At 50.5% G+C, this 27092-nt stretch overlaps 1 protein-coding gene across 1 annotated transcript in view; it reads right to left on the reverse strand.

The window, feature by feature from the left end:
- Positions 1 to 27092, reverse strand: part of GAK (cyclin G associated kinase) — a 2243070-nt gene that overhangs the window by 1275768 nt on the left and 940210 nt on the right. The window contains exon 15 of the mRNA XM_069626358.1: positions 25135 to 25268. Within this exon, the coding sequence (XP_069482459.1) occupies positions 25135 to 25268 (134 nt within the window). The remainder of the gene's footprint in view (positions 1 to 25134; positions 25269 to 27092) is intronic.

The raw sequence follows: 27092 nt of genomic DNA on the forward strand, positions 1-27092 counted from the left end.
AGCAGTAAACCCACTTGGTAGCAGTCTGTACCACCCAGATTTACCTGGTAGCTGTGGCTGAGCAGTCAGACTTCCATCAAGAAGAGTTAGGCAGTATGCAAAGTATACAAAATAGGCACTCGGGTACAATAATACAAGCAAACACTGACCAGAGCTTTGGTATCAAAGTATATAATTATTTATTTAAAAACACACTGTTTGAAACACTCCAGCACTCTTAGTGTAAAACACTCTAAACACAGTTACTATTATAATATATACAACCCTTATTCCTTATCAGATAAGTCTTAGTTAACACCACTTATTTCCATACAGAGGTGAGCGCTTAACTATGGATGGCACTCCAATAACTTCATGAAGAAGGAAGGGGAAAAAGACAGAATATGGAACGATACACCACAATTTAGGAACACTATTATCAAGGCAGTCACTTGTGAGCCAAAGTCCATAGGCTGGGCCCACTCTTAGAGAGAGCAGAGCACAAATGCGCCCAAGATCACACAGTTACACTAGGCTTAGAAAGTCTTGCAGAGAGTTCAAAAGGAGTTTAGAGAGGCTCAGAAAAGTTTAGCCAGGGTGCCCCAGGCTAACCCAGGTTCGAAACCCGGGGGCCAAATCTACCCCATGCAGTCGGTGGCAAGGGAAGCCAGGCGGGACACGGTACATTAAGTGGGAAGGATCCTCCAGCGGTGGCAGCTGTTCCTGGCAGCGGTTGCAAGTCTCGTTGTCGTCCGGGGAAGAGAAGATCTCGACTTGGAGGAAAGATGAAGGTCGTTGCACTGCCAGGGAAGAAACCAGCCGCAGAGTTTTCCGGTTAAAGGTATTACCCTTTATTTTGCGGTCGTGGTAAAACGTGGTATTCCGGTTGCCGGGGTGCTTGGCACAGGCAAGGTGGCCACGAGATGCATCTGGAAGGCAAAAAGACGGTGAAACTGGTTATCCCCACCAGTCAAAGGAAGAAGACTCTCCGGCGGGAGATCTCCTCTGTCGTTGGGAAAAGTGGTGAGACGGTCCAGCAGGGCTCCACCGGTGGTGTCGTCGTGGCAGGTCGGCTCAGCTTCTCCCTCGTCGGATTCTTAGGTCCTGTGGCGACTTCTGAAGTTCCAGTCACCAAAGCCCTGCTTTTATGCAGAAAACCCCCATTCACTCAGCCTAGCTGTCACTCAAACATGCTAAGTGGTGAGCCGGCCGGCTCACCACTTGGTCCAATCAGGACGGAGTGCGACTTGAGTTGCCTAGGCAACTCAGTCCAGGGTGCCTAAATCCCCCTGCACCCCTCCTAAGTACCCCAGACAGAGTGGCACCACTTTGGAGGGCTTCTGTGGAGAAGCCTGCCAAAAAGTGGAACAAAGGGATCGACTTGGGTTGGAGTCACAGAAGAGAACACAAACGCCATTTTAGAACCGAGTTTTGGCAAAAAATACCAACCGGAGAATTAATAATAATTAAATAAACCGGCGGTATGTTCGAGGCTATCGTAATTAAATAAATAAAGATAGTAGCCTCGAACAATGGGAAAATCCCATAGAGAAATATTTGCTATTGAATATAAAAAGTCGATCAGGGTGGACGGAGCCGTGTCCCCTCGACTAACAGACCCCGGGGCAATCGAATTGTCCCAGCCAGTACGTCCACAATATGATGGTTTGTACTGGTTCTGTTCAGAATTCAAGACTAGTAAAGTCAATGGTGACTTTACATGCCCTGGGATACAGTAGTCAGTCCCAGGATATGGAGTCTATACTGGGGGGTCACTATGACACCCCTGTGTTACTGCACTGAGGGTGCTATGTAACACACATCACAAAAACACATGAAGCCCTATGGAGTAAAAGACCCCATAGCCCATTAAACACATCTAGAGTCAAAGAAACACACTCAAATCATGCCCAAGAGTGAGGGTAAAAGAGTCTCACTCTTGGCAGGAGAAAAAAATAAACCCCAAAAAATCCAGCAAAGCTGCTGGGGGACTCACTAGGTTAGGAAATTCAGCCTAAACAGAGAATTCTCCCTAACACCCTCTGTGCACGAAATGTGGGCCAGGTAGGATTCATATGCCAGGTGCTCAGGGTAATGGATGAACCGGCGGAAGGAGAGATGCTGTTGGGGGAGTGGGGACTTTAATCTGATAATGGACCCCAATCTGGACTGATGGTTCGCGAAGAGACAAGGGACAATCTTTCCCTGGGAGATTTGCTTCAGGAACATTATTGGGGTGACGTGTGGCGACGATCCTGGCCGGGTCCTGGGGGATACACGTTCTTCTCCCCACCGCACCAGTCCTACACAAGGATTGTTTTTCTGCTGGTACCAGGGGAACAGGAGGGTCAAGTGAGGAACCAGAGACTGGAGGCTGTCACATGGTCAGACCATGAATTAGTGGTGGCAGATTGGCAACTAGCAGAGGTTAGGCAGAGTTACAGGTGGAGGTGCAATGACACCTTATTGAGAGACCAAGTCTTCAGGGACTTCCCGAGGGGGGAAGATACAGGCTTACTTTGATACCAATGATAACGGGGAGACCACGGGTGTGGCAATGGTTTGGGAGGCAGCAAAGGCCACCTTTCGGGGCCTGCTGATCGCAGAGGGAGCCTGAAAGAACGTGAAAGGGCATGATTGAAAATAGATAGCGTGAACAACTGAGAGCCCTGCGCCTTTAACTCAATCAGAGAGCTGCAGATAGGGGGGGCCATATTGAGCGATATGAGGGACAAGAGACAGGAGCTTCATACTGTCCTAATCAGGGAGGTTGTTAAGAGAATGCGGTACACCGGGCAGAGATACTACGAAAGGAACAAGTTACTTACCTGTAACTGTTGTTCTCCAGCATGGGTCTGGCATGGATTCACATGCTCATGAATATTCCCCGTCGTCAGGCTGGGAATCCTCGGTAAAGAAAAATCAGTATCAGTTTCGTTTCTGATCTGTCTTTCGTAGTAGTAACCAATCACTGATCTCTGCATCATACTGACCACAGCCAATGACTGCCATCTACCTAAGCCCCGCCTCTGGCAGCCATCTTCAGATTTGGTAGCATGTGAAGTGGCAGTATGACCAAGTGAAGAGCCTCAGAGGGGTAGGCGGGAGGGTTCGCATGTGAATCCATGCCAGACCCATGCTGGAGAACAACAGTTACAGGTAAGTAACTTGTTCCTTCTCCAGCATGGGGTCTGGCATGGATTCACATGCTCATGAATAAAAGAATACATAGCAGTACACACATGCACAACCACGGGAGGTGGCAAAGGCTCAACATTAAGCATTACATCCAAAACTCAACATTAAGCAATTCTTACCTCCTCACTAGGCTCACCTTAGGCGAACAGGTTGCGCAGCACTGCTTGGCCGACCCTGGACTCCTCCCTGGAATCCCGATCGACGCAGTAGAATTTCGTGAAGGTGTGCGTCGACCTCCACGTAGCAGCCCTGCAGATGTCCAGCAAGGGCACACCAGATAGGAACGCCGTGGTAGCTGCCATCGCTCTGGTGGAATGGGCTCTCGGACGGCCAGGCAGCGGTCGGTTTGCCAACCAATGACAGTACATGATACAGCCGGAGAGCCATCTGGAAATGGAAGCCTTCGAGAGAGCCTTCCCTTGATTGACAGGTCCAAAGTTCACAAAAAGTTGTGACGTCTTCCGAAAACTCTTCGTGCGGTCCACGTAGAACTTCAGCGCTCTAGCCACATCCAGCGAGTGCAAAGTCCTTTCAGCCGGCGACGAAGGCGACAGGAAATAAACAGGCAACACCAAGGGTTCGTTTAAGTGGAAGTCCGACGGCACCTTGGGCATGAAGGAGGGGTGCGTCCTGAGCACTACCCTCGTGTCGTGAAAAGTCAAGTACGGGGGCTTGCAGGAAAGGGCCTGGATCTCACCCACCCGTCGCGCGGGGGTGATGGCCACAAGAAACGCTGTTTTCCACGACAAGAACTCGAACGGAGCTGAGTGCAGAGGCTCGAACAGAGGTCCCATGAGCTTGGTCAGCACCACGTTGAGCTCCCACGCCGCGGCCGGGGCCTTCACCGGCGGGAACGATCTGAACAGTCCCTTCATGAATTCTTTCACCAGACGATGAGACCACAAAGACGTCCGTCCCGTGTTTCTGCTGTATCGGGAGCTCGCAGCAAGATGAATCTTGATGGAAGCGTGCGCCAGTCCAGCCTTGGCCAGCGTCAGCAGGTACGGCAGTACTTGAGGAGCCGTAATCCGTAGAGGGTTAATCTTCTGTGCGTGGCAGGAGACAGAGAACCTCTTCCATTTGTGTCCGTAGCATTTAAGAGTTGAGGACGCCCTGGCCTTTGAAAGAACCTCTCTGCAGTCGGCCGGTATGTCGTAACCTCCAAACTCTAACGCTGCAGGAGCCAGGCCTGCAAGTTCAGCGACTTCGGGTCGTGATGGAGGATGGCGCCTCCTTCTCTGGAGAGAAGATCCGCGTCCACTGGCAGCTTGATTGACGGGGACGCTGACAAGTCCAGAAGGTCCGGGAACCATATCTGCCTCGGCCACACAGGTGCAACGAGGATCATCCTGCACCGTGACCTCTTGAGCTGGTTGATGAGCCGGATCAGCAATGGCAATGGATGGAACGCATATAGGAACAGGCCCTCCCAGGGGAACGAGAAAGCATCGCCCATGCTCCTCGGCTGGGGAAACCTGCTGGCGAACCTCCGGCACTTGGAGTTCGTCGCCGTCGCGAACAGATCGATCTGGGGTGTGCCCCACCGTCGGAAGAGGCGGTCCACTAGATCCTGTCGTAGTTCCCACTCGTGGCACGAGCACAGCTCTCTGCTGAGCGAGTCAGAGATGGTGTTTTTTATCCCTGCCAGATGGAACGGCACCAGAAACATCCCTTGGGCGACGGCCCAATGCCACAGATCCTGAGCCTCCTTGGACAGGGCTTGGGATCTGGCACCGCCCTGCTTCCTGATGTAGAACATGGTGGTGGTGTTGTCAGTGAAGATCCTCACCAGCTTGCCCTTGAGGGACGGAAGAAAGGACCCGAGGGCCCAAAACACTGCACGGAGTTCCAGGACGTTGATATGGAGGGACTTCTCCGTTGGCAGCCAAAGGCCCCTCGCGTGCAGATTTTCGGTGTGCGCTCCCCACCCTTCCAGGGAGGCATCCGTGGTTACTGTCTTCTGGTGGCCCGGGGCCTGGAAGTCCATGCCCGCCGTCAGATGCGCGCGGGTGCCCCACCACCGGATCGCTTGTCGGAAGCTCTCGTCGAGTGTGATCCTGTCCTCGAAGCTGCCCGTCGTCTGGATCCAGCGAGCGTCCAGGAACTCCTGTAACGGGCGCATCCGAAGCCTGCACAGGCGGTTGAGATAAATGCAAGAAGACATCATTCCGAGGAAGGACTTGATGGACCTCGCCCTGGCCGTGTCCGCAACCAGCATCCGCTGCACCTTGCTCAAGATGGCCCTCGTCCTTTCCTCCGACGGAGAGGCCAGATGCGCCACTGTGTCGAGCTTCGCTCCCAGAAACAGTGCGTCTTGAGCGGGCACCAGGTGGGACTTGGCGTAGTTCATGGAGAATCCCAGGTCCGTGAGTAGTTGGACGGTCCTCGCCGTGTGCTCCGCGGCGAGCTCGTTTGTCTTTGCTCGGATGAGCCAGTCGTCCAGGTAGGGGTAGAGGTCGATCCCCTCCAGGCGCAGCCGCGCCGCCACCGGTGCGAGGCACTTGGTGAACACCCTGGGTGCCGACCTCAATCCGAAGGGAAGGACTCTGAACTGGTAGTGACGCCCTTGGACCACGAATCTGAGAAACTTTCGGTGTCCCTTTAGGATGGGGATATGGAAGTAGGCATCCTCCAAATCCAACGACGACAGGAAATCGCCCTCCTCCAGTTGACCCAGGACGTGCTGGAGGGTGACCATCCGGAACCTCTGCGCCTTGATGAATTTCTTCAGTCGTCGTAGGTCCAGGATGGGACGCCATCCTCCCGTCTTCTTCACGAGGAAGTATCTTGAGTAAACTCCGGAGCCCCGAAGCCTCTTTGGGACGAGCTCGATGGCGCCTTTCTTGAGCATCGTCTTTACCTCCAAGAGAAGTTGAGGGACGTGATGTTCCTTCCTGGCCACGGGGGGGACGCGCGGGCACTTCTTTAGAAACGCGAGCGCGTGACCCTGGGCCAGGGCGTCCAGCACCCAACGGTCGGTGGAGATGGACTCCCACACGCTGACGAAGTTCGCCAGCCGGCCTCCCACCGGGGTGCTTCAGTGGGGGCCCGACCCCACAGCCGGTTCAGTCCTGCTTCGACGAGGCTTTGCCGCCTTGCCCTCCTTGGCGACGACGGCGGGGTCTGCCCGACTTGCCTCGTCCCCTGTAGGCTTCTTGCGACGACGAACGGGCCGCTTGACGATAGGTGGAAAATCCGCAGCCGGAACCTTTGGAGGCACCCTGCTTGCCTCCGCCGCTCCGAAAGGGTGGGCGTCATTGCTGGAGAACACCAAGAGCCCGGGCCGTCTCCGTGTCCGTCTTGATGGCTTGTAGGGAATCGTCCACTGTTTTCCCAAACAGGTTGTTCCCGTCGAACGGCATGTCCAAGATTCTGGTCTGCACATCCTGACGGAAGTGTCATGATGCCTACCCCCGGAGCACCAGGCCAGGCCCAGCACCCCCGGAAGCAGGCATCATGCCCTCGGGTAAAAGCCCAGCGGCCCCTTATAGGGGCTCTTTGGACTCAGTCCTGGCGCCTTTGGCGCCAGGCTCATGTTGGACATCAGTCCTGGTGCCATAGGCGCCAGGCTCATAAAGGGAGGTGTTTTGTGCACTTACCTGATGCAGACCATGCTGCACGCTTCAGGCCTCCCTGAGACCTGAAAGGGACTATTTTTTCATAGGGACTATTTTTTCATAGGGACTATTTTTTCACTCGGGCGTGGCCAGGGAAGGATACATACCTAGTTGGGGAAGGATACATACATGGGACTTCTTTGGAGGCTATTTAAGCCACGCCCAGACAGCAGCTCATGCTTCGTGTTGTTCTGCTTCCTGCAGCTTAACGCTCACCGTGTCTGCTCCTGGACTCCAGCCACGCCCGCCTCGAACCTGGAAGACCTGCAAGGAAGGAAGAGAAGAGAAAGGTGAAAACCAAGGACTATTTCAAACTTCTTACCTGCATCCGGAATCTTCTCGCCAGCATCCCTGAAGAAAGACTTCCATTTAAAAGCATTGCGTTGCTCGCTGCAGCGCCACGCTTCACTCACCTGTCCTCGAGACATCTCCCGGCTCCATCGCGGCCGTCGGCATCCGACGCCACATCTCTGCGCCTAGGGGAGAGCGGAAGAAACAAAAGGTGAGCAGAAGGAACACAGAAGGAAAGCCTGATTAACAGCCATAATACTTACCGGCTTTTCTTCCACATTCCGGGTCGTCGCCGCCCCGTTGGCAGGTACCGTACCCCGGCCCCTATGGGGAAAGGACAAGAGACATTTCTGGGGAATGATAAGGACATTTAGAGGGATCGCCCTCATCACTACTCGCCTCGGCAGTTTAACCCCTCGACGCATCGACTTCATTCTGCACCTGAAATAAAGGACAGATCACAGGTTAGAAAGACAACATAAAGGGGGCCTCACTTGAACTTTCATACTTACGGCGCATTGCTCAGGAAAGTCAAGTGGATTTTGCCAGCGCCATTCTGAAAACCAGTGAAGTAACTGGACGAACGCGCGCCCCTGCACCAGAAGCAGGATGGAGAGTTCATCCTTCCAAACCATAAGGTGAGCTTAAACCGGGGTTTGGAGGAAGTTAGAGAGGAACGAAGGGGGAAAGGGGGGAGCTAGCACACTATTCTGCAGACTGTTAATCCCCTTTCTCATCTGCAGAAGGATATTCCTACGGGCCAGGCAAGCACGATTTGGAGGTCCTGTCCAATCGGTGTTCCGGGTCCTGCGCATCACGCTAGAAGAGGCCACAGCAATCCAGACTAGACCAGCGCCCCCGTGGGAACCAGGTGAGCGTTACAGGAAGTCAGTTGCCTTGAGCCATCCACGCCATCTAAGGCACACGCCGTTGCCCAACTGGCGAAATCCAGTGTCAGCGATGTCCGTCGCTATCGTAATGGCGTGGTCCGACGCCACTTCTCCTTCCTGCAAGATCTCTAGGGCCTCCGCCCTCTTGTCTGGTAAGCAGTCCAGCAGGGGGGCGATTTTGTACCACAACTCCCTGTCGTAGCGGGCTACGATAGCCAAGGCGTTGGCAGCCTTAATCGTCGTTGCTGCCGATGAGATGACTCTGCGTCCCATCGTGTCCAATTTCTTTCCCTCGCCGTCTGGCGGGGAGGTTGTCGTAGAGGCCGAGCCCCCCCCCCCCCGCTTTCTTCCTGGCCGCCGCGGAGACGACCGAGTCCGGGGTCGGCTGTGCCCGAAGGCACAAGGGGGCCGCGTCCGGGACCCGGTACTTCTTCTCGTACCGGTCCCTTCTCGCAGGCGTTGTGGATGGGTTCTTGAGGAGGGCGAGACCCTCATCCAGTATAGGTACAGCGAGGACCGTCTTCCTCTTGGTCTTGCGCCATTGATAAAGGAAACCTTCGTTCTTCTCTTCCGGGCAGAGCTGGAAAAGCTTGGATGCCCTGGCGATCATGGCATGAAACGATCCAATCTCGTCGGGCGGGGAAGCCCGGGGAGGAGGTGACGACGGGAGATCCTCGTCGTAAACCTCGTCTGTGCCCGTCGCGGCCGTGTCAGTCCCCGTATCATCCCCACGGGTCGTGGACGGGGAGGAGGGCTGAGCAGAGCGCGATGTTTGAAAAGGAGGCGAAGGATGAATCCTTCTTCTCTTAGGAGGGGGGCTTCCAGAAGGGCCTGGCTCCAGGTCCCCTGTCGGGAGAGGTTCCTCCGTTGGTAACGGCAATCTCGTCCTTATCTCCGAGCATAAGGACTGTATAGCCAACAAAATGGCCGGCGAGTTGTCTTGCGGCACTGGTTGAGGGGAGTCCGACGGGCGGTCAGGAGCCCCGTCGGCACCCTCAACGTTCTCGTCGTCTCCTACGTCGGGGTCCCTCCCGACGGGCTGGTCTTCTTCCACGCCAACGCCGTGGCTTAAGACTTCGATTAGCTCCTCCTCAGAGGTTGAGGCCGAATCCACGACGACCTCCTGCCCCCCCTTTTTCTTCTCCGTGGCAGGGAGACTCTGGGCCCCGAGGTCGCCACCACTGGTGTAGCCTCCACAGGCTGAGCCAGGGCCGCCGCGACTGTCTCAATAGAGGCCTTGGCCGGGTGAATTAAGGCTTTCACCACCTTAGGTGCGCTCACCGCCTTCTCCTTGGGGGGAGGGTCACCGCCTCGCTCCCCCTCCGATGGGGCCTTCGAGCTCGACCGGGGTCTCTCCAGGAGCTTCGCCGGGTGCTCAGCCTTCCTCTTACCCGAGCCAAAGCGTTGGCTCCTGGTTGATGGGGCCGGGGAGGATGCGCCCTGCCTGGCGCCCGTAGAGCCCGACCATTCGGCGCTCCCGGTGCCAGCGGACTCGCGGTGCTTGGCCTTCTGTTGGACCCCCATCGCCGGGGCGCCCTTAAAGGTCTTAGAAGACAGCTCGGACTTCTTCTTCTCGCCTGACGGGCTCTTCCCTTCCAGCCAGTTGGCGAGACGCAGATGACGGTCCTTCATGGTCCGCTCCGACATATTGCCCCAAAACGCACAGTCCTTCTCCACGTTCGTCTTGTCCTCATGCAGGCAGTAGAGGCAAAGGGAGTGTTCGTCCTCCTTAAAGACATTCTGAAGCTGGCATCCAGGGCAGACCCTGAACAGCTTTCCGGGCGTCGAGCTTCCCTTCTCCTGGGCCATGATCGAGATGGGCCTGAGAAACTTCTGGAGTCCTCCAAAAGCGTGGCTCGGCGAAATCTTCACCCTTGAGGGGCGTAGAAGAATCCGACACGGGTCCCCGTTGATCGGATAAAGAAACGGTGGTTTTTGAGGCTCTTTTGACCAAAAAAGAGAACATTTTCCTAAGAAAAAGCGCGAAAAAAGCACTAAAGCTTGAGAGCAATAGCACGAGGATCCCAAAACTTGAACGTGCGGTAAAAATCTGAAGATGGCTGCCAGAGGCGGGGCTTAGGGAGATGGCAGTCATTGGCTGTGGTCAGTATGACACAGAGATCAGTGATTGGTTACTACTACGAAAGACAAATCAGAAACGAAACGGATACTGATTTTTCTTTACCAAGGATTCCCAGCCTGACGACGGGGAATATTCATGAGCATGTGAATCCATGCCAGACCCCTTGCTGGAGAAGGGGAGACACATCGGGGACTCTGGGATCAAGGGGGATGGATCCAGAAGCGAGGGGAAGACATAGCAGGCTGTTTTGCGGAGTTCTATGAGGGGTTATACGCTAGGTCTGAGGAGTCGTCTGTGGATGATATGCAGCAGAACCTAAACGAGCGAGACCTCCCCAAGCTTATGGGGGTGGAGAGGGACATTCTGGAGAGGGCGATAACTGGGGAGGAAGTGCTGGAAGCTATCAAAAGGTTGAAGGTGGGGAAAGCCCTGGGAGAGGATGGCTTCACAGCTGACTTCTACAAAGAGTTTCAGACGATCCTGGCGAAGCCACTGGCTAAGTGTTAGGCAGAATCCTGTGCACTGCCCTTAGGAACCACTACACAAAATTAAGGCTACAAGTGGTAATACAAGTTCACCTCTGGTACAAGCCTGTACTACTATGTTAAAGTGGTAGCAGTAGCAGAGCAGCCAGGCTTATCTGAAGAGTATATGAGCAGTAGCAGAGAGTACACAAAGGGACCACAATTACTGTGACTCAAGCAAACACTGACTCAAGGTTCCAGGTAAAAAATAAGTACATTTATTTTTAAACCATTTGTTATAAACATAACACTTCAATTAATTCAAAACCACACGTAAAATACACTACAACCAACCAATTCACTTGGTACAGCATAACTCAAGGTAAGTACCCTATGTTTTAACGGACCGGTGTTGTGAAACAAAAGACGTTACCGGGAATACATATGCAATCACTTTTTGACAGTAATGATAGTTCGTTCTTACTAAAGATACGCGTATCCATGGCAGGAAATGTTACCGGGGCAAAAACACACTTAGCACCTGAGTTAACTAGAGAGAGTTGGGGGTAAAAATCATAGGCAATACATTTGTCAAGCAAGACCGAATCAGAGAACACTCGTTGACAGAAATTCAACAGTCAATAGGCCGGGGTCAGTGTCAAGTGGAACCGGGTTCCTGTTGTTGAGGATCACACAGTCGGACAGTTCAAGATTCAACGTAGCCAGGACTACTTGGATATTGTCAATAGAGGAAGCAAAAGTTATAAGAAGGAGGGAAGATAAGGGCAAGCCTTGTAGGAGAAGAAAAGGGATTCACCCTAGTTCCTCAAGCAGAACACAGTACCTTACTCAATGAAGAAGCTGGTGCCACGGCAGTTGTTCCTAGTAGTTTCCTGACGACCCACGGTTCCTGGAGCTTCGGGACGGAGGACATCTGGAGGGGTCTGCACCACACAGGGATGAAGCCGGCAGCAGCGAGGGTGAATAAAAGGTGCGCTCTTTAAAAACAGGAGAGGCTCTTCAGATGGCTATCCGGACCACTACAGCAGTGTGCAGCGATTTCGACCACGAAGAGGATCCTCTGGCTGTGGAAGATGAGCTGATTATCCCCACCAGGCTCAAGGGAAGAAGACTCCGGACTGGATCTTCTCTGGTCGTTGAAGGGTAGATAACTCAGGACTGTAGCAGGGCTTCACCGGGACGGGGTAGGTGCAGCAGCCGTCTTCTTCTCTGCTTCTCTTCGGTTCCTTGTAGTTCCAGTGGCGACTCTGCCTTCTACACCAAGAGTCCTGCCTTTTATGCGAAAAAAACCCTTTCACACCGCCTGGCTGTCAATCAGGCAGCCGGGGGGGTTGTCCAGCCCGGACAACCACCTCAGCCAATCATGGCAAAGTGCGACTTGGGTTTCCTAGGATACCCTGTGCAGGGGGTGACTACACCCCTCCCTCACATTCAGCCCACCTAGACACCCAGGCGCCTAGAGGAAGGCTTCTTGGCAGAAGCCCGCCAAAAGACAGTGAACAAAGAAGGCAAACTTGGTTTGCCGCGCAAAGTAAAACACAAGAAGGACTTTAACAAAAAGAAATGGTGAATAAACCCGACCGGAGCCAAAAGAAAGATTATTTGGTCAAGTGGGTTTATGTTCGAGGCTAATATAATAGCCTAAAACAATACCACGTTTATATAGTATAATCGCGGTAGAAAGGTTAGGGTAGCTACCACTGCCACCAGCCAAGTCTAAATGTTAAAAGAGCAAAACAATGCTCTAGGAGGTACAGATAAAAAGGGCTAAGGATTTACAGTACTCCATGTAAGATGGGGTGTACTGGATCTGTGGTTATTTGACTAAGTAAAGTAAATGGCAACTTTACCCTGTTCTGGGGGACTGTAGTCAGCCTCAGAAATGGAGTTGGTGGGAAGTCTAAAAGTCAACCCTGTGTCACTGCACTGAAGGTGCTGTGTAACACACAAAAGAAGGGGGCTACTGAAGTGGTGTACTCCAGAGTCCACAATCATAACAGATGAAATACACACGGCAAAACACAGGTAAGAGTGGTAAAAAGAGGTACACTCTTACCAAGTGGAAATAAATAAACTCCAGAAACCCAGCAAAGCTGCTAGGGGACTCACTAGGTGAGGGAAATTAACCATATAATGAGAATTCTGCCTAACACTATGTTATTTAACCAGATAGCGGGGCAGGACACAATACCAAAGACATTCCTTCATGCTATGATAGCAGTCATACCAAAGCCAGGGAAGGACCCAGGGAATTGTGCGTCCTACAGGCCCATTTCCCTCTAACGTTGACACTAAAATCTTTGCCAGGATCATGGCAACGAGTTTGGAAGCACACCTCCCACGACTGATCCACCCAGATCAGGTAGGGTTTGTGCTTAATAGACAAGGAGCTGAAAAACCCTCCATGTGATGAGTTTGCATGCAGTGAGGGGGATGGGGGCGCTCCCGTTATCCCTGGATGCCGAAAATTGCAGCAAAGATTTTGCCTTTACAAAAAATGGTGGTTTGACCCAGTAAAGGTGTACCCCCATTATACCATTTAAGGGGAGCGGGGGTGTCCCCCGCTGCCCTTAAATGGTCTAATGGGTCTGGCGGTTACGGGGGTGTCCCCCGCATCCTTTACATGGATTGCGGTGGCAAAACCACAGCCTTTTTGCTGCGATTTTAACACATGGAAGCCATTCGACCGGGTGAGCTGGGCTGGGCTTTTATGAGGGAGGTCCTTGCGTCCTTTGGAATGGGCCCACGGTGAATGGGTTGGTTGGCAGTCCTGTATTGGCAGCCCGCGGCTAGGCTCGTGATCAATGGGAATTCATTAGGGTCCTTTCCACTGAGGCGCGCTACACGTCAGGGGTGCCCTCTCTCCCTGTTATATGCATTGGTGATGGAGCCATGGGCAGCATTAGTCAAAGGTAATGAAGGCATCGAAGGGGTCATGGTAGGGGGGCTACATTGTAAGAGAAGTCTTCTTGCAGATGACGCTCTACTTTATATTACCAGGCCATCCCACTCTGTCCCCCCATGTGCTGAATAGCTTGGAGCAATATGGGAAATTGTCAGGCTTTAAAGTCAACCTGGGGAAATCAGCAGTGTTTGCAAATGGGGAGCTGTCGGCCGAGGAACAGGACTATGTGGATGGGCTCATCTTCAGGATTCAGAGGGAAATGTTCTGACATCTTGGGATACAGGTGACACAGCGTTCTGGGGATCTCTTTTCTAGCAATTTTTTCTTCCCCTTCGACGGCGGTAAAACGAGATATGGAGAGGTGGGCGGGGTTGGAGTTGTCCTGGATGGCGTGGCTGAATTACTAAGATGGGGGTTCTCCCCAAGTTTCTATCCTTGTTTCAAAAGTTGCCTTTGTCAATGCCCAGGTCCTTTCTGTTGGAAATAAAACTGTTTGTTGCGGTTCCACTGGGCAGGGAAGAAACACAGGAGCTCTTATGAGGTACTGACCAGATCAAAGGAGGAAGGGGGAGTGTGGTTCCCAGACTTCACCACATATTACAAAGCGACTCCGCTCCGAGTCCTGGTGGAGCACTTCAACCCGGGATCAGGAAAACTGTGGGTGGCAATGGACAATGAAGTATTAGCCCCGGTCACGCTGGATGAGTGGGTATGGGTTCCCAAGGCCCACATTCCCAACAGGGTCCTGCGCCACCCGGTCTTGGAGGCTCTGTGGTCCGTATGGAGGGAGAAAGGGGACAGCAAATAGCTTGCAACATGGCCATCGCCGCTGAGTTGCATATGGGCTCCCCCTCTCGGGCATGGGATCGAGGAGCCTTTGGCACTCCAATCCTGGTATTAAGCGGGGCTCAGAGGGCGGGCCAACTATGGGTGGGTGATGCCTTCATATCCCTGGAGAGACTGGAAGAGGCCTTTGGTATAGGTAGGCTATCACCTTTTTTCGCTTTCTGCAATTGAAGGGGGTCCTGACTAAAGGAAGGTGGGGGGTGGGAGGTAAACCTCAGGCGGGAACTAACGGATTTTGAGCGATTTCTGATTACATAGCAGGGGCCAAAGGGCGAATAGCTGGGTTACACAAATTGCTTCTTTTGGTGGCCACAAGGGGACCCCCCCCCCTTTCAAGGATTCACTGGGGACGAGACCTGGGTCCTCAATATCTCTACCCAGAGACTTTGGACCTGTATGTGCAGGCGAGCCCACCGATCCACCAAGTCATTGCAATATAAACACCAGGCCCTTAAACTGTTGCATAGATGGCACTACCGCCCGTCAGGATAGCCCGGATGAGTGAAGGATATGACCCACACTGCTGGAAGTGCCACCTTGAAAAGGGAGGTTATATACACATGTGGTGGGGCTGCCCCATGGTGCAGGCATATTAAGGGGAGGTTTGTCTTGGATGAAGGGGGTAGATGGAATCCAACGGGAACTCTCCCCCTGGCTTATTCTTTTGGGAGTTAGTTCAAATGAGGAGCCTGAAGTTGATATGGGACATATGTCTCAAATAATGTTGGTTGCTGCATGATGCTGTGTGGCCCAAATGTCGAAAAACTCACGAATGCCTGGGGAGAAGGAATGGGTTTCTAAGCTAAGGGCTATATATGACATGGAGTATTTAACACACCTTTTGGATGAATTTAGAACCAACATTGAAGGTGTATGGCTCCCTTTCTTTGAGAAATATGGAAGGACAGACCGGAAGGGCAGAAAAATTGACAGGGGGTGAGGTTGAAAGGAGGTAACCCATCCATTAGGAAGTGGCAAGGAGGGACCAGCACCTTATGGTGGGAGTAAAGAGGAGATGTTCACTAGCCCTGCATTTGGGCGTACCCAGAAGGAGAACCTTGACTTTGGAAGGAGATCACACTGTGTCTGCTCTTCGGTGGAGTAATGTGCTGAAAACCATAGTGTGGGGTGAGGCTGGGGGGGGAATGTTTTGCAGTAGGGACATTGAGAAATATATTGTGGTTGTTCTGTGTTAGAACTAAAATGGCAACAACATTTTGGGGATTTTCAAAAAAAAAAAATCTTAATGTAGGAAAAGCCAAAAGTCCAATCACAAACATTAGTGCCAACAAAAGAAGATTGCTCGAGAGTATAACAAGATTTCGGCAAAAGAAAATTGTGGCTGCACGAGACAAGCTAAAGGTCAATGCCCATGCCAAACCCGCCTCAGTATGCACTACTTGGAACCCATCTCGGCCAGAGGGACAAGATCAAGCTGCGGAACATCAAGCCTTCTCCTTTAGGGCTACAATTTCTTCTGAATTGAAGGAAACACTCATGAATATGCACCAGACGACCTGCTCCGAAGATATCCTACCCTCCAAATACATTTTACGTAACAAATCGCTCAGGGGAAGGGGGGGGCGCTGTTGCGCTTAATCGAGATGGCAGCCTGAGTGCCGAGCTCTGGACTGGGGGAATCCTTTATTTCAAAATAACCCCAATTACGTGCCGAATCCTTTCCTTCTTGCTGCAGCCTGTGTGGAGACCCCCATACTACACCCCCACCGACTTTCAGAATCCGGGATCCTGTGGAGGTGGAGAAACGGCAGCTCCGGCGCCCGCAGCCCCTTCACCTACTGTGTGCCGCGGGCCTCTGTGGGCGAGGGGCGCCTCTGCCCCGAGTGCGCGTCGGTCTGCCGTAATACAGCCGGGATCATCCTGCGTTCCTCTGTGCGGTGTTGTACTGGAGGGCCGGGGGCTGCGGTGTGAGCTGGCCTGGAATCGACTGGGGGCTCCCCCGCTGGCCTGTAACATAGTCCTGCTCATCGCCGTTGGACCTGCGCCTGTGTGCGGATCGCCACCCCCGCGGACCCCGCCTGGCTCAGCGCTCTGAGGGACAAAAAAAGAAAAACACAGTAAGGGCCCTGGGGGTGGGGGGGGATTCGGCGGGTCGCGCTTGCAATGTGGTGGTGCCTGCCCCTGCGGCCCTGGGGCCTCCTCGCTCCCACCCCATCGGGCTCACTGGTCTGCGGAGGTCACCTGGGACAATGCTGGTCAGAGAAATTGCATAATCCTATCAGCACTGATGGCTGGCTTCTCCGGATAACAATACTCTGGCCCCCCCCCCCATCACGCACTTCCCGTCCCTGCCCTGATATTTGGAGAGTGGTGATCGCGGGTTGGGCACAGTCCGGGTGACTGATCTATATATACTCCTGCACCCGGGCGGCACGTGGGTCACCCTTGGACTCCGCCTTGGGCAGGTGGATCCGTAGCTGAGCCCCCCATCGGGGTGCCCCCCCCCCCACTGCTACTGCCTCAACGGTTCAAGATAACTGAGAACACCAGAGACTGGGGCGTGCTCGCGGGCAAGCAAGACAGTGATCTAATCTCTGCAAGGACACCTCCATAAACCTCAAATAGCCTTGAAACACACTCAGCCACTCTACAGGGCCCCATTCATTGGCTGGCCCTGACGCTCGTCGCCGGCGACCATCCTGCTCACGTTTGCCCCCCGCCAGACTGCCAATGCGGGTGAACAGGTTCTTCACTGCACATCTTCTGAGTGGTTCCCTGCCGCCACGGCCACAGGTGCGACTCAACTGAACTTTTTAACGCCGACAACCTGTACGAACCAACCGATAGACAGTCTGAGCTGGGGCACAACTGCAGCTGGGACACACAAGCTCCAAAGAGTGCTGGGGTCATAAACTAAGAGAATACGATAGCGCTCTGTAAGAGACCCGCGCAACCAGCTTGTTCGGATACCCCACTACACCATACGCCACAACATAACCTCAATACCTCTGACCACTCACGCTTACCCATATTACTGGAACCCTCCTTTGTTGACACCAGGACCAAAGGAGCTGGCACAGGGAAAACACAGTTTGCTGAACATGTTTGCAAAAACACCGGCCAGATAGGCGAATGAGACCATGGAGGATGTCCCTGCGGCCTCAGCCCCTCTGACCCCGGATGACTCGCAGAAGATGCTTGAGTATATTCGGGAGCGGGTTCACCGCATTGCACACCAAACTCGATGACATGAATGGCACCATCTCCTCCATAAAAGCTCATATCGAGAAGACGGATGGTCGGGTGGCTGAGATTGAAACAAGGGTGGGGGCCGCCGAGGATGATCTGGGCTCCCTGCGAGCTGCGGTCTCCACGCTCTCCAGTCAGGTACTGGCAGTTGAAAAAAAGAATGATGATCTCGAATCTCATTCAAGACGTAATAACCTACGTATAGTCGGAGTACCCGAGGACAATATCAAGGAATCCATGGAGGACTTTGTGGAACACATTCTCCTAACACTCCTGGATACGCTGAAACTGTCCCCGCAATTCGCAGTGGAAAGAGCCCATCGTTCTCTGACCGCGATAACCCAGACCTGGCGCGCCTCCACGTCCCATCATAGCCAGAATCTTACATTTTCGGGACCGTGATGCCCTACTGAGGGCAGCTAGGGCCAAGGGGGAACTGCTTCTTGGAGCGATGAGAATTCATCTCTATCCGGATTTCTACGTAGCAGTGCAGCAGGAACGCAAAACCTTCATGGCAGTGAGAAAGAGACTGAGACTTAGGGGTTAAATACTCCATGTTATTTCCTGCGAAGCTGAGGATTGAACACTTGAATCAAACATTCTTTTTCACGATCCCGGAAGAGGCTTCAAAATTTATTGATGAGCATTTCCCTGGCTGATCCCCCCCCCCACTATTACGGTGGCACTGTGGTTCTTTCTTTGCTCTGTTAATGCCAATTAGCCCCTGCTGGAAATAGGCCCATTTACTGCTGTGCGTATGGTTGCGGCAGCGCCTCACAAAAACGCATTAGTGGTGGGTTTTGTTCTTTCTTTGATCTGTCGATCCTCAATCCATGTGTTTCCTTATTAGTCACACTGGCTAACTTTGTTTAGTAATACAAATATCCTTATACACCGCCAGTCCGGAGTAGTACCGCCAAGCCAGCTCTCAGGCCCCCAGGCATAGATGCCGTTGATCTGGTTTTTGTTGTGGTAATGTTGGGTTATCATTCCTCTGTTTGGGGGAGGGATGTGGGTGGGAGGAGGGATGTTGTGGCGTTATGTTAAAAAAGGCTTGAAAACCACGAGTGATACCGTGCATGCTGCAATACCAGGCTACAGTCACACTGGTGATGTGGTGAATCCACCTTGGTCGGGTTGGCATTGACCACCACCGCACTGTAGATCCGATTTCAACCAACTTTCCCACACAAATATCGGACAATAACCTATGTTCATGAGCTGGAATGTACGAGGTCTGGGTAACCATAAAAAGATGCGGCAGATACAGCTTTATGCTGAACGCAATGGCGTTAAAATCCTATGTCTACCGGAGACCCATGCCCACTCTGAACAATGCGAGAAATTTGCTAAACTGTGGGGGCCCCAGAGATACTACACCAATTATTCCACCCAGATTCGTGGTGTGCTGACTCTGATAAACAGAAGTCTGAAGTTTAAGTGCTGTCACTCACAGATTGACCGACAGGGGAGATATGTACTAACCCTAGGCACCCTGCAAAATCAAGAGGTAGCCATATTAAACATCTATGGCCCAAATATTAAACCCTGATTTTTACTTGCACCTGGCCTCTATACTGGAAGGGTTCCCCCTGGTCCCCATCATATGGGGAAGAGATTTTAATACCATATCAGACATCAACCTTGATAGATCAGGCTCCAGACCCCGCCAGCTCTCCAGAGCAGCCCACTCTATTTTGACAACACTTCCCCGATTGTGGACGCATGGCGTCTCATGTACCCAGACTCGCGTACATACTCCTAACTACTCCTCTGTACACGATTCGCATTCAAGAGTAGATAGGTGGCTCATATCGGACATCTTGATTAGGTCCCTATCCCACCTGTCGATTCTTCCTCGGACCCTTTACGATCACTCACCAGTGGTCATCTCCTTATATTGGGGCCCAGACTATGACAGACCCAGGCAATGGAAAATCAGCTCTCATTCCCTACTTGATCCAGTCTTTAGCTCGGAACTGGAATCATCCATTGAGGAATTCTTTGAAATCAATACTAACTCTGTCATCACAAGCCATTCTCTGGGAATCCTTTAAAGCATACATCAGAGGTGTTGCCATCTCCAAGGGAAGTGGAATCCTCAAAAATATCTGCACGGATATCACAAAAACAAACGGAGTCGGCCCTGGCCGCCCTTGAGGCCCAATATGCTTTAGATCACGCCCCCGAGACTTTGGCACTGCTGGGTTCAGAGCTGGACACATACTGGAGCCTAGCCGGACGTGAGGTTAAATTTCTGGATGGCCCCCATTTGCTAATATGCCGCGAATTTCAGAGCCCCCAATATACCGGCAATAGAGAGACCCGACGGAACACTGGCTATATCACCACAAGACATTAACACGGAATTCTTCACATTCTATAGCTCCCTATATTCGAAAGTAGATAGTGTCCAGATATCAGAGATTGACTCCTATCTAGAGAACCTCCCTCTTTCTGCCCTCTCTACCAATGCTAGCATATCCCTTGAGAGGCCTTTCACTCCCGAAGAACTTTCAGAGGCCATAGACTTGCTGGCATCTGGCAAAGGCCCTGGTTCAGATGGCCTCCCTATCGAATTCTATGAACCATTCAAATCCCTTCTGGTTCCACACCTTTTTGGCCCTATGGGAGGAGGCTTGTGAAGAGGGCATACTTCCTCCCACACCCCGGGAGGCAATGATAACAGTGTTACTCAAGCCTGGCAAGCCTCCCACCCAATGTGGCTCGTACCAGCCCCTTTCACTAATTAACTGTGATGTCAAAATGTATGCCAAACTATTAGCCATGCGACTAGCCCCACTTATCCCTCACATCATCCATCCAGATCAAGCAGGGTTTGTCCCAGGCCGCTCCACCTCTATGAATCTGAGACGCCTGTTCAATGTGATCAGTAGGATCAGCCCGAAAGTGCAGGCAGTGGCGGCCACACTAGATATGCAGAAAGCGTTTGACTCTGTGTCATGGGAATACCTATGGAGAGTCCTAGAGAAATGCAAATTTGGCCCCACCTTTCGGTCCTAGGTTAAACTACTCTACACAAAACCGTCGGCTAGAGTCCGCACTGAGGACAGGTGCTCTTCCCCCTTCCAGACAGCCAGAGGAACGCGACAGGGCTGCCCCTTCTCCCCGTTAATATTTGCTATAGCCTTGGAACCATCCACAGACATGCTGCGTCAGTCGCACGCTCATAGAGGCTTGCGAACGGCGGGCCAGGCCGATATAGTTTCCCTATACGCCGATGACGCCCTCCTTTATATCCGGTTCTCATATACCAACCTTGCCCCGATCCTGGAGGATGTGGTCCGTTTCGGACGCATATACGGACTAAAGGTTAACTGCTCTAAATCCGTCCTGTTCCCGCTCACTGATTGCACGCAACCCCCCTCTGACCTAATGGGGTTTAACATGGTCTCAGTCCAAGTTTACTTACCTTTGGGGGCGGTCTCCCGGGATGCTGAGATGCTACGTGAAGACAACCACCTAAACTACCTCACAAACCTAGCCACTAAAACCTCAAGCTGGGCCAAACTCCCGATCTCCCTAGCAGGCCGAATAGGAATACTCAAAATGGTTGTTCTGCCCCAGCTCCTTTACCGTTTTACTAATCTCCCCCTATGGCCAGGAGACGTCTTCTTCTGGACGCTACGCCACACAATCAACACCTTTCTGTGGCACTCCGGGGCAGTCCGACTCAAACTAACATTAACCACCCCCATGGAATGTGGAGGTTTTGGGCGCTCCAGACTTCCTTAGATACTGGTTGGTTACACAATCCTAATTCACGCCCCATTGGTTTAATACTGAGGAACCCCCCTCATGTTCGGTTGGAGAAGCTGGCGGCCAGTGACCGTGAAATTTGTTCCCTTGTCCTCAAACCCACCCAAGCAGACCTTAGGTCAGCAGATCCAGTCGCTAATACATCCCTGGCCCTTTCTAAACTTTGGAAGCTACTAGACACTCCATACCCCTTTCACAGGGACCTTCCGCTCTGGAATTTCCTCACGGTGGTCCCGCTCGTCCCACAATCCATTGTATCCCAATGGGCTGATGCGGGCTTCTTAGCACTCTGTGATGTTTATGTACAGGGTAACTTCCTTGAATGGTCAGATCTCCTGCCATCCCTTAAGTCGAAACCATCGGCTTGGTTACAGTACTCCTCTCTCCGGAAAAATCTCAAAACTAAATATCCCAATTTCCCTACAGTGCCACCTGACAAACCCATAATTTCTGAGCTATTCACCTTCGACTCCTTGAAAGGGAAGGTGTCTAGGCTTTATACCCTGCTACAAAGCAGAGCTGCTCCCTCATTCACTAAACTGAGGCACAGCATAGGTGGGAGGAGGATCTTGGGGTTGAGATAACAGATGTGCGCTGGTCCCGGATGTGTGCACGCACCCATAATGTATCCTTTAATTCTCGATTTAAATCAATACAATTCAAGGTGTTGCTCAGATATCACCATACTCTGAGCAGGCTACATCATATGTTCATTGACCTTCCTTCCAACTGCCCTAGATGTGGCTCTGAGCAGGCTACATACATTCATATGATCTGGTCCTGCTCGCATCTATCGCAATTCTGGACCGAAATATGTTCCACATTATCTGCTGTACTGGACCACACAATGGACCCTTCTCCATCACGATGCCTCTTCCATGACTTCCCCCAGTTGGGGCGAGATTCCAGAAAGCTAGCTGGGCGCTGCATTTTGATGAACTGGCTCCAGCCTAGTGCACCCAGGTATACACAGTGGCTCACGGCGGTTACTTGGGCGTCAGACACTGAGGAGGCTTGGGGAGTAATGCAACATCCACACTCGAGGCCAAGAGATATTTGGCGGAAATTCCGCAGCTACATGTCCTCTATGAACTCGGTCTCGGACACTGAATCTTCCATCCCGCACTCCCGGCCTCTGTCGCCGCCCCATGTGCGATGACTCTTTAATCCTCCTGTTGTAGTATTGCCTGGCTCTAGACCAACTAATTTGTACGAAATTTCCAGCAAGCATTGGTATTATATTCATTATGCCGAATTGTGTTTTACTGTCACACTGTGTATCTCTTAATTTTGCAGTGTGTTGTCAAGTCAAATAAAGAAAGTTTAAAAAAAAAAAGATAACTAAACGCTCTTTGTCTCCTCCTTCCAGCATAAAATTGTCCCTTGTACTATCATACAAGTGACTTCTCTTATACCCCTTGTAAAGAAAGTAGGGAATACCTTCTTCCTCTTAAGGATAGTGAGCAAAGAGCCACTAGGCAGTTTCAATGTTTTCTGGCCCTAGGCAATCTGGGTTCAAAGCTCATTACAGCACAGAGAGTGCCCTGCTGAACCTTCAGACCAATATGCTCGAAACGGTCGATAATAGCAGGTGCGGTCTGTTGGACTTATCAGCGACGCTTGATTTGCTAGACCAGGACATCCTCCTTACTCTAGAAAGTGTCGGCAGATGCTCTTGCCAAGCCGTAGCATGGGTGCATTCCTTTTTATCTCATAGGGTCTCCACAGTACACTGGGGTGCATGTGTTGGGGAGTGCCCCAGGGCGCCTGTCTTTCACCAGCACTTTTTAATGGGTACATAAAGCCTCTGTGTGACCTGCTAACAAACACTGGCTCTCACTTTTCAAACTGTGCAGATGACATGCAACTACTACCTAATTTGGATGGCAACTATGATTCAGACTCCATCAAACTTAACACAGTCTATCAAAAGGTAAAGCAGTGGATGACCGCACATCAAATGTGCTTAAATAACTCCAAAACAGAGCTCTTACTTTTTGGCCTACCCCGCACCAGATCCAAATTAGACCCTTGTTACACAGATTTTGTTATTGCCAGCTGCACCATCCGATACAGAGTAAGGTTAAAACCCTTGGCGCCTACTCAAATTTATCTCTGAGCTCTGACACACATGCAAACAACTTAGTAAAATCCTCACAATACCATCTGAAGTTGCTTAGGCAGGTTAAACCATTCATCTCTGAGAAGAATTGCAAGACCTTGGCCAGAGCAACAATTCTTTGTCAACTTGATTACTGTAATGCTCATCAAGGGGGTTCCAACAAAGGAAATCTGGTCAAACTTCCGGCAGTCCAGAACAATGCGATTCGTATAATCAAAAACTTGGTCCATGGCGAACACATCTCCGAACATAGGAAAGAACTTCATTGGTTCCCTGCGAGCTCTAGGATACAAGACTCTTACTCTGGCACACAAGTGCATCCACGATCCAGCGTCTTCATACTTGAAGGAGAGATTGATAAATGATCAACCAAAAAGGCTGCTGCGATCCACCAACAGTACGCTTTTGGTCCCCATCAAGCCAAATCTGGCTAGTAGAAATGGAAGAGCTTTCCATTTTCTTACAGCCAAAGCCGTTCTCCCCAGCACTGTGATGGGAACAAAATCTACTACTCTTTCGCAAACAACTAAAAATATTATTTAACTAAATCTCTTCTTCTGCATGTAGGTCGTCATGTGTTTATGTTCGTATTCTGTGTTTTTGTCATGCCCTGGTACCGGTCCGGTTTCCGGCATGTAAGAAATAAATAAATGGGCATACCGCAGTGACCGGGACCAAGTGTATTCATCTACCTGAACTTTACTTACCTTTTTAACTTTGTGATCATAACCACTGGAATCTTTCAATCTCTTAATAAACCTGCGAAGTATAACTGAAGTATAACTTTGGAAATGGTGACTTTGGGGCACAAAGCTACAAACCATCTTAGGTTTGGACTCATTAAATGTTAGGGGAACTTTTCTGTGATTATCCAAAGTGTCTTTACTACATTTCATGCATATAAGTATTTACCAGTGGTTCACTGGTTATTGAAGTATATGATTTCGTTCTTCTCCAAATGGTGAAAGCATAGATCTGTTTCAAGTGTTTCACGATATTTGACCAGAGGTTTCACTTGCTTAGTGTATATTTTAAAGGCCTAATTCATCATTGTATATTTTTGTACTTACCTTTGTAACTTGAATTATTGGTGTTGCTCTGTGTGAACTCGTTGTAGCCATATACCACTGTTACAGAACCTCCTGAGATTAAGTTTTGTAGTTGTGCTACATTAACTTGATTGGGTTTGGCTAGTCCACAGTGCCTCCCTGTTCCCCCTAATAGGGTGGCCTCCCGAAATTGACCCAAATCCATCTTACCAGTGTGGTTTATTCAGGTTGACAAACCCCTTGATTTGGTTAATTTGCATCTGGTTATAGGACTCCCAGAATAGTTTCATTTAATTATGCAACTACAATATACTTTTTTTTTTCGGGCAGCAAGAATAATGTATTATGTACAATACTACTAGCCCGCTCCATGTGCTGTTGGACTGAGCATGCTGCAATGGGGTAAAAGATGATAATTTGTTGTTTACCAGCAAAAAGTAATTTCTTTGACTTTTGACTGTGTCTCAATTTTAATAGTTCGGGCACTTGTTGAAGATGTTTAGTGGGTGGGACATTGGTAGGTGCTACTGCATGTTATGCGTTGTATAGCATATATGCAACTTATTCTCTTAGGTTACTGGGTGCTGTACGTTGTCTTTAGGTGCTGGGGCGCTGTAACTATACAAACTCAAAAGAAAGACATGTTTTAATGGCATGTATTCAATAAAACAATAAGTACCTTTTATGAGAAGGCCATATGCCAGGCGGGCAACGCTTCATACTGAACATATAAACTGCAGCCTCAGCAGTGGTGAAAAGACGACAGAAACAGAGAAAGGAGCAGACAACTACAGCAGATGCAGCTCTTCCATCCTATAAAAAAAGACAAAATGATATATTTGCAAAATGAAGAAACACTAAAAATAGAGAAAATCTTCTAAGCAAACATTTTGAAATTCTACTCTTCAAAGAGACAATTTGTCTCACTATGTTCATTTATTGCTTATGACATTCAGAATTCTTCAAGGGTATTTATAAAGCACCACATGCAGACTGAACTGCGTCAAGGAACTAAATACCCAAGGTCAGTGACCCCAATACTATACAAGGTTAATAAAACAAAAATGTCTTAAGGGATTTTCAAAATAGCTACTTATCCACATTCCTTAAGTTAAGCAGTAACAGTTTGCAAAGCCGTGGTGCTGCGGCAGAGCAGCTCTGGTCACATCTGGAACTGAAACGAGTTACGGAGTTTTTAAGAGCCCCTTATCTTCACCTCAGGGGGATAAAGAGTAGGAAGGGATTGGAAGTGAACTCACATCGACCTTAGACAGGGTGTAGGGGAGTTTCTTGCAGTTCTGGACCATCTTGTCATGGCAGCCATTTCCCTGCGATCTATGCCGCATTTTTATTTAATCAGGGGCAAGTCTGCTATAGCCCCCACAGCCCACCAGCCACCCATCACCCTTAAAGTCATTTATTCATTCCCAGATCGGCCTGAAAAGGAAGTGGAAATGGACATTTCACCAAATGCAGTTTAACAGCCAGGACAAGGTTCATGAGCTTTTGATTCTATTAGTTCTAAGTGCTTTTGCTATCACTTAAAGGAGGTTGGGTGACGGGCGCTTCTTGTAGGAAGGTAGTACAGGTTGGGGGAGTTCTTGATGCCAGTGAAAGGGTGGAGGTGGTTTTATAACATTGTTTGAGGCAACAATCTGATATCTACTCAACAACAATCTTCAAAGCGAGTAAGATGTATATAATGAAATGCAAATGGCCTGAGTGATCCATCTAAAAGGATGAGGTTATTTCAGTAACTGAAATGATATAAACCTAACGTGGTTCGGAGGCAAGAAGTTCATTTGATGGGTACAACTTGCTTTTTGGGTAAGTTGATTTGCTCCAATGTATTTCAGGTAGGTTTCGCAAAGGGCACTCGAGGTGTGGGTAAATTGACTAAACAAATCTCTCTCCACGTCCACGGATAACCACTAGTTTTCACTGCAACCCTGCGGGAAGATGGCTGCAATTAACTGGTATATTGGGTTCAAAGTGTGTTAGTATTCTCAACCTTTACATACGCTCCTCGATTCTGACGGAAATTATTACAAGGGTAACCGAGAAGATTGTGGGGTGGATCCAGGTCTAATTTGTTGCAGGGGAATTTAGTGATATAATGTCCAGGGCCCAAGATAGGATGCCCTTGGGGCGAGGAAGGGACTGGGAACAAAAAAACTAAATGGATGGACCCAAGAGGTGAGGTTGAATTCACGGTGTTTCAACATCCTTAAGCAAATTGTTCTTCCCATTCTGAAGTGCATTACTCCTTGTCCAAAAAAGATAATTTGTTTATTTCACAAATAAACCTCAGAGAAACAGGCATGATGTACCTTTTCCAGAGGCATCTCTCATCACTCGTAGTTGATAGCCACCTTGATACTGCAGGGTCCACCGGGGACAAGAATGTGGAGACTTAACGCATAGTTCTAAGTGATAATGGGTTTGCAGAGTAACTTCAAAAAATGAATCGCATTGCATCACATTTCCTTTCTCCTAATTATATTACTGTAGTGTTTGACTTCAATCACCCCCCCCTTCTTTGTGATTTGCTCCATGCACTGCGCTCATACACTAAGAAAAGGTTAATATCTCCAGACCAACATTTTGAAGTCCGGCAAAATTAGTTTCTTGGCTGTA

Source organism: Ambystoma mexicanum, chromosome 6p (assembly GCF_040938575.1).
Source record: "Ambystoma mexicanum isolate Mex_15411 chromosome 6p, UKY_AmexF1_1, whole genome shotgun sequence".
Taxonomy (NCBI): domain Eukaryota; kingdom Metazoa; phylum Chordata; class Amphibia; order Caudata; family Ambystomatidae; genus Ambystoma; species Ambystoma mexicanum.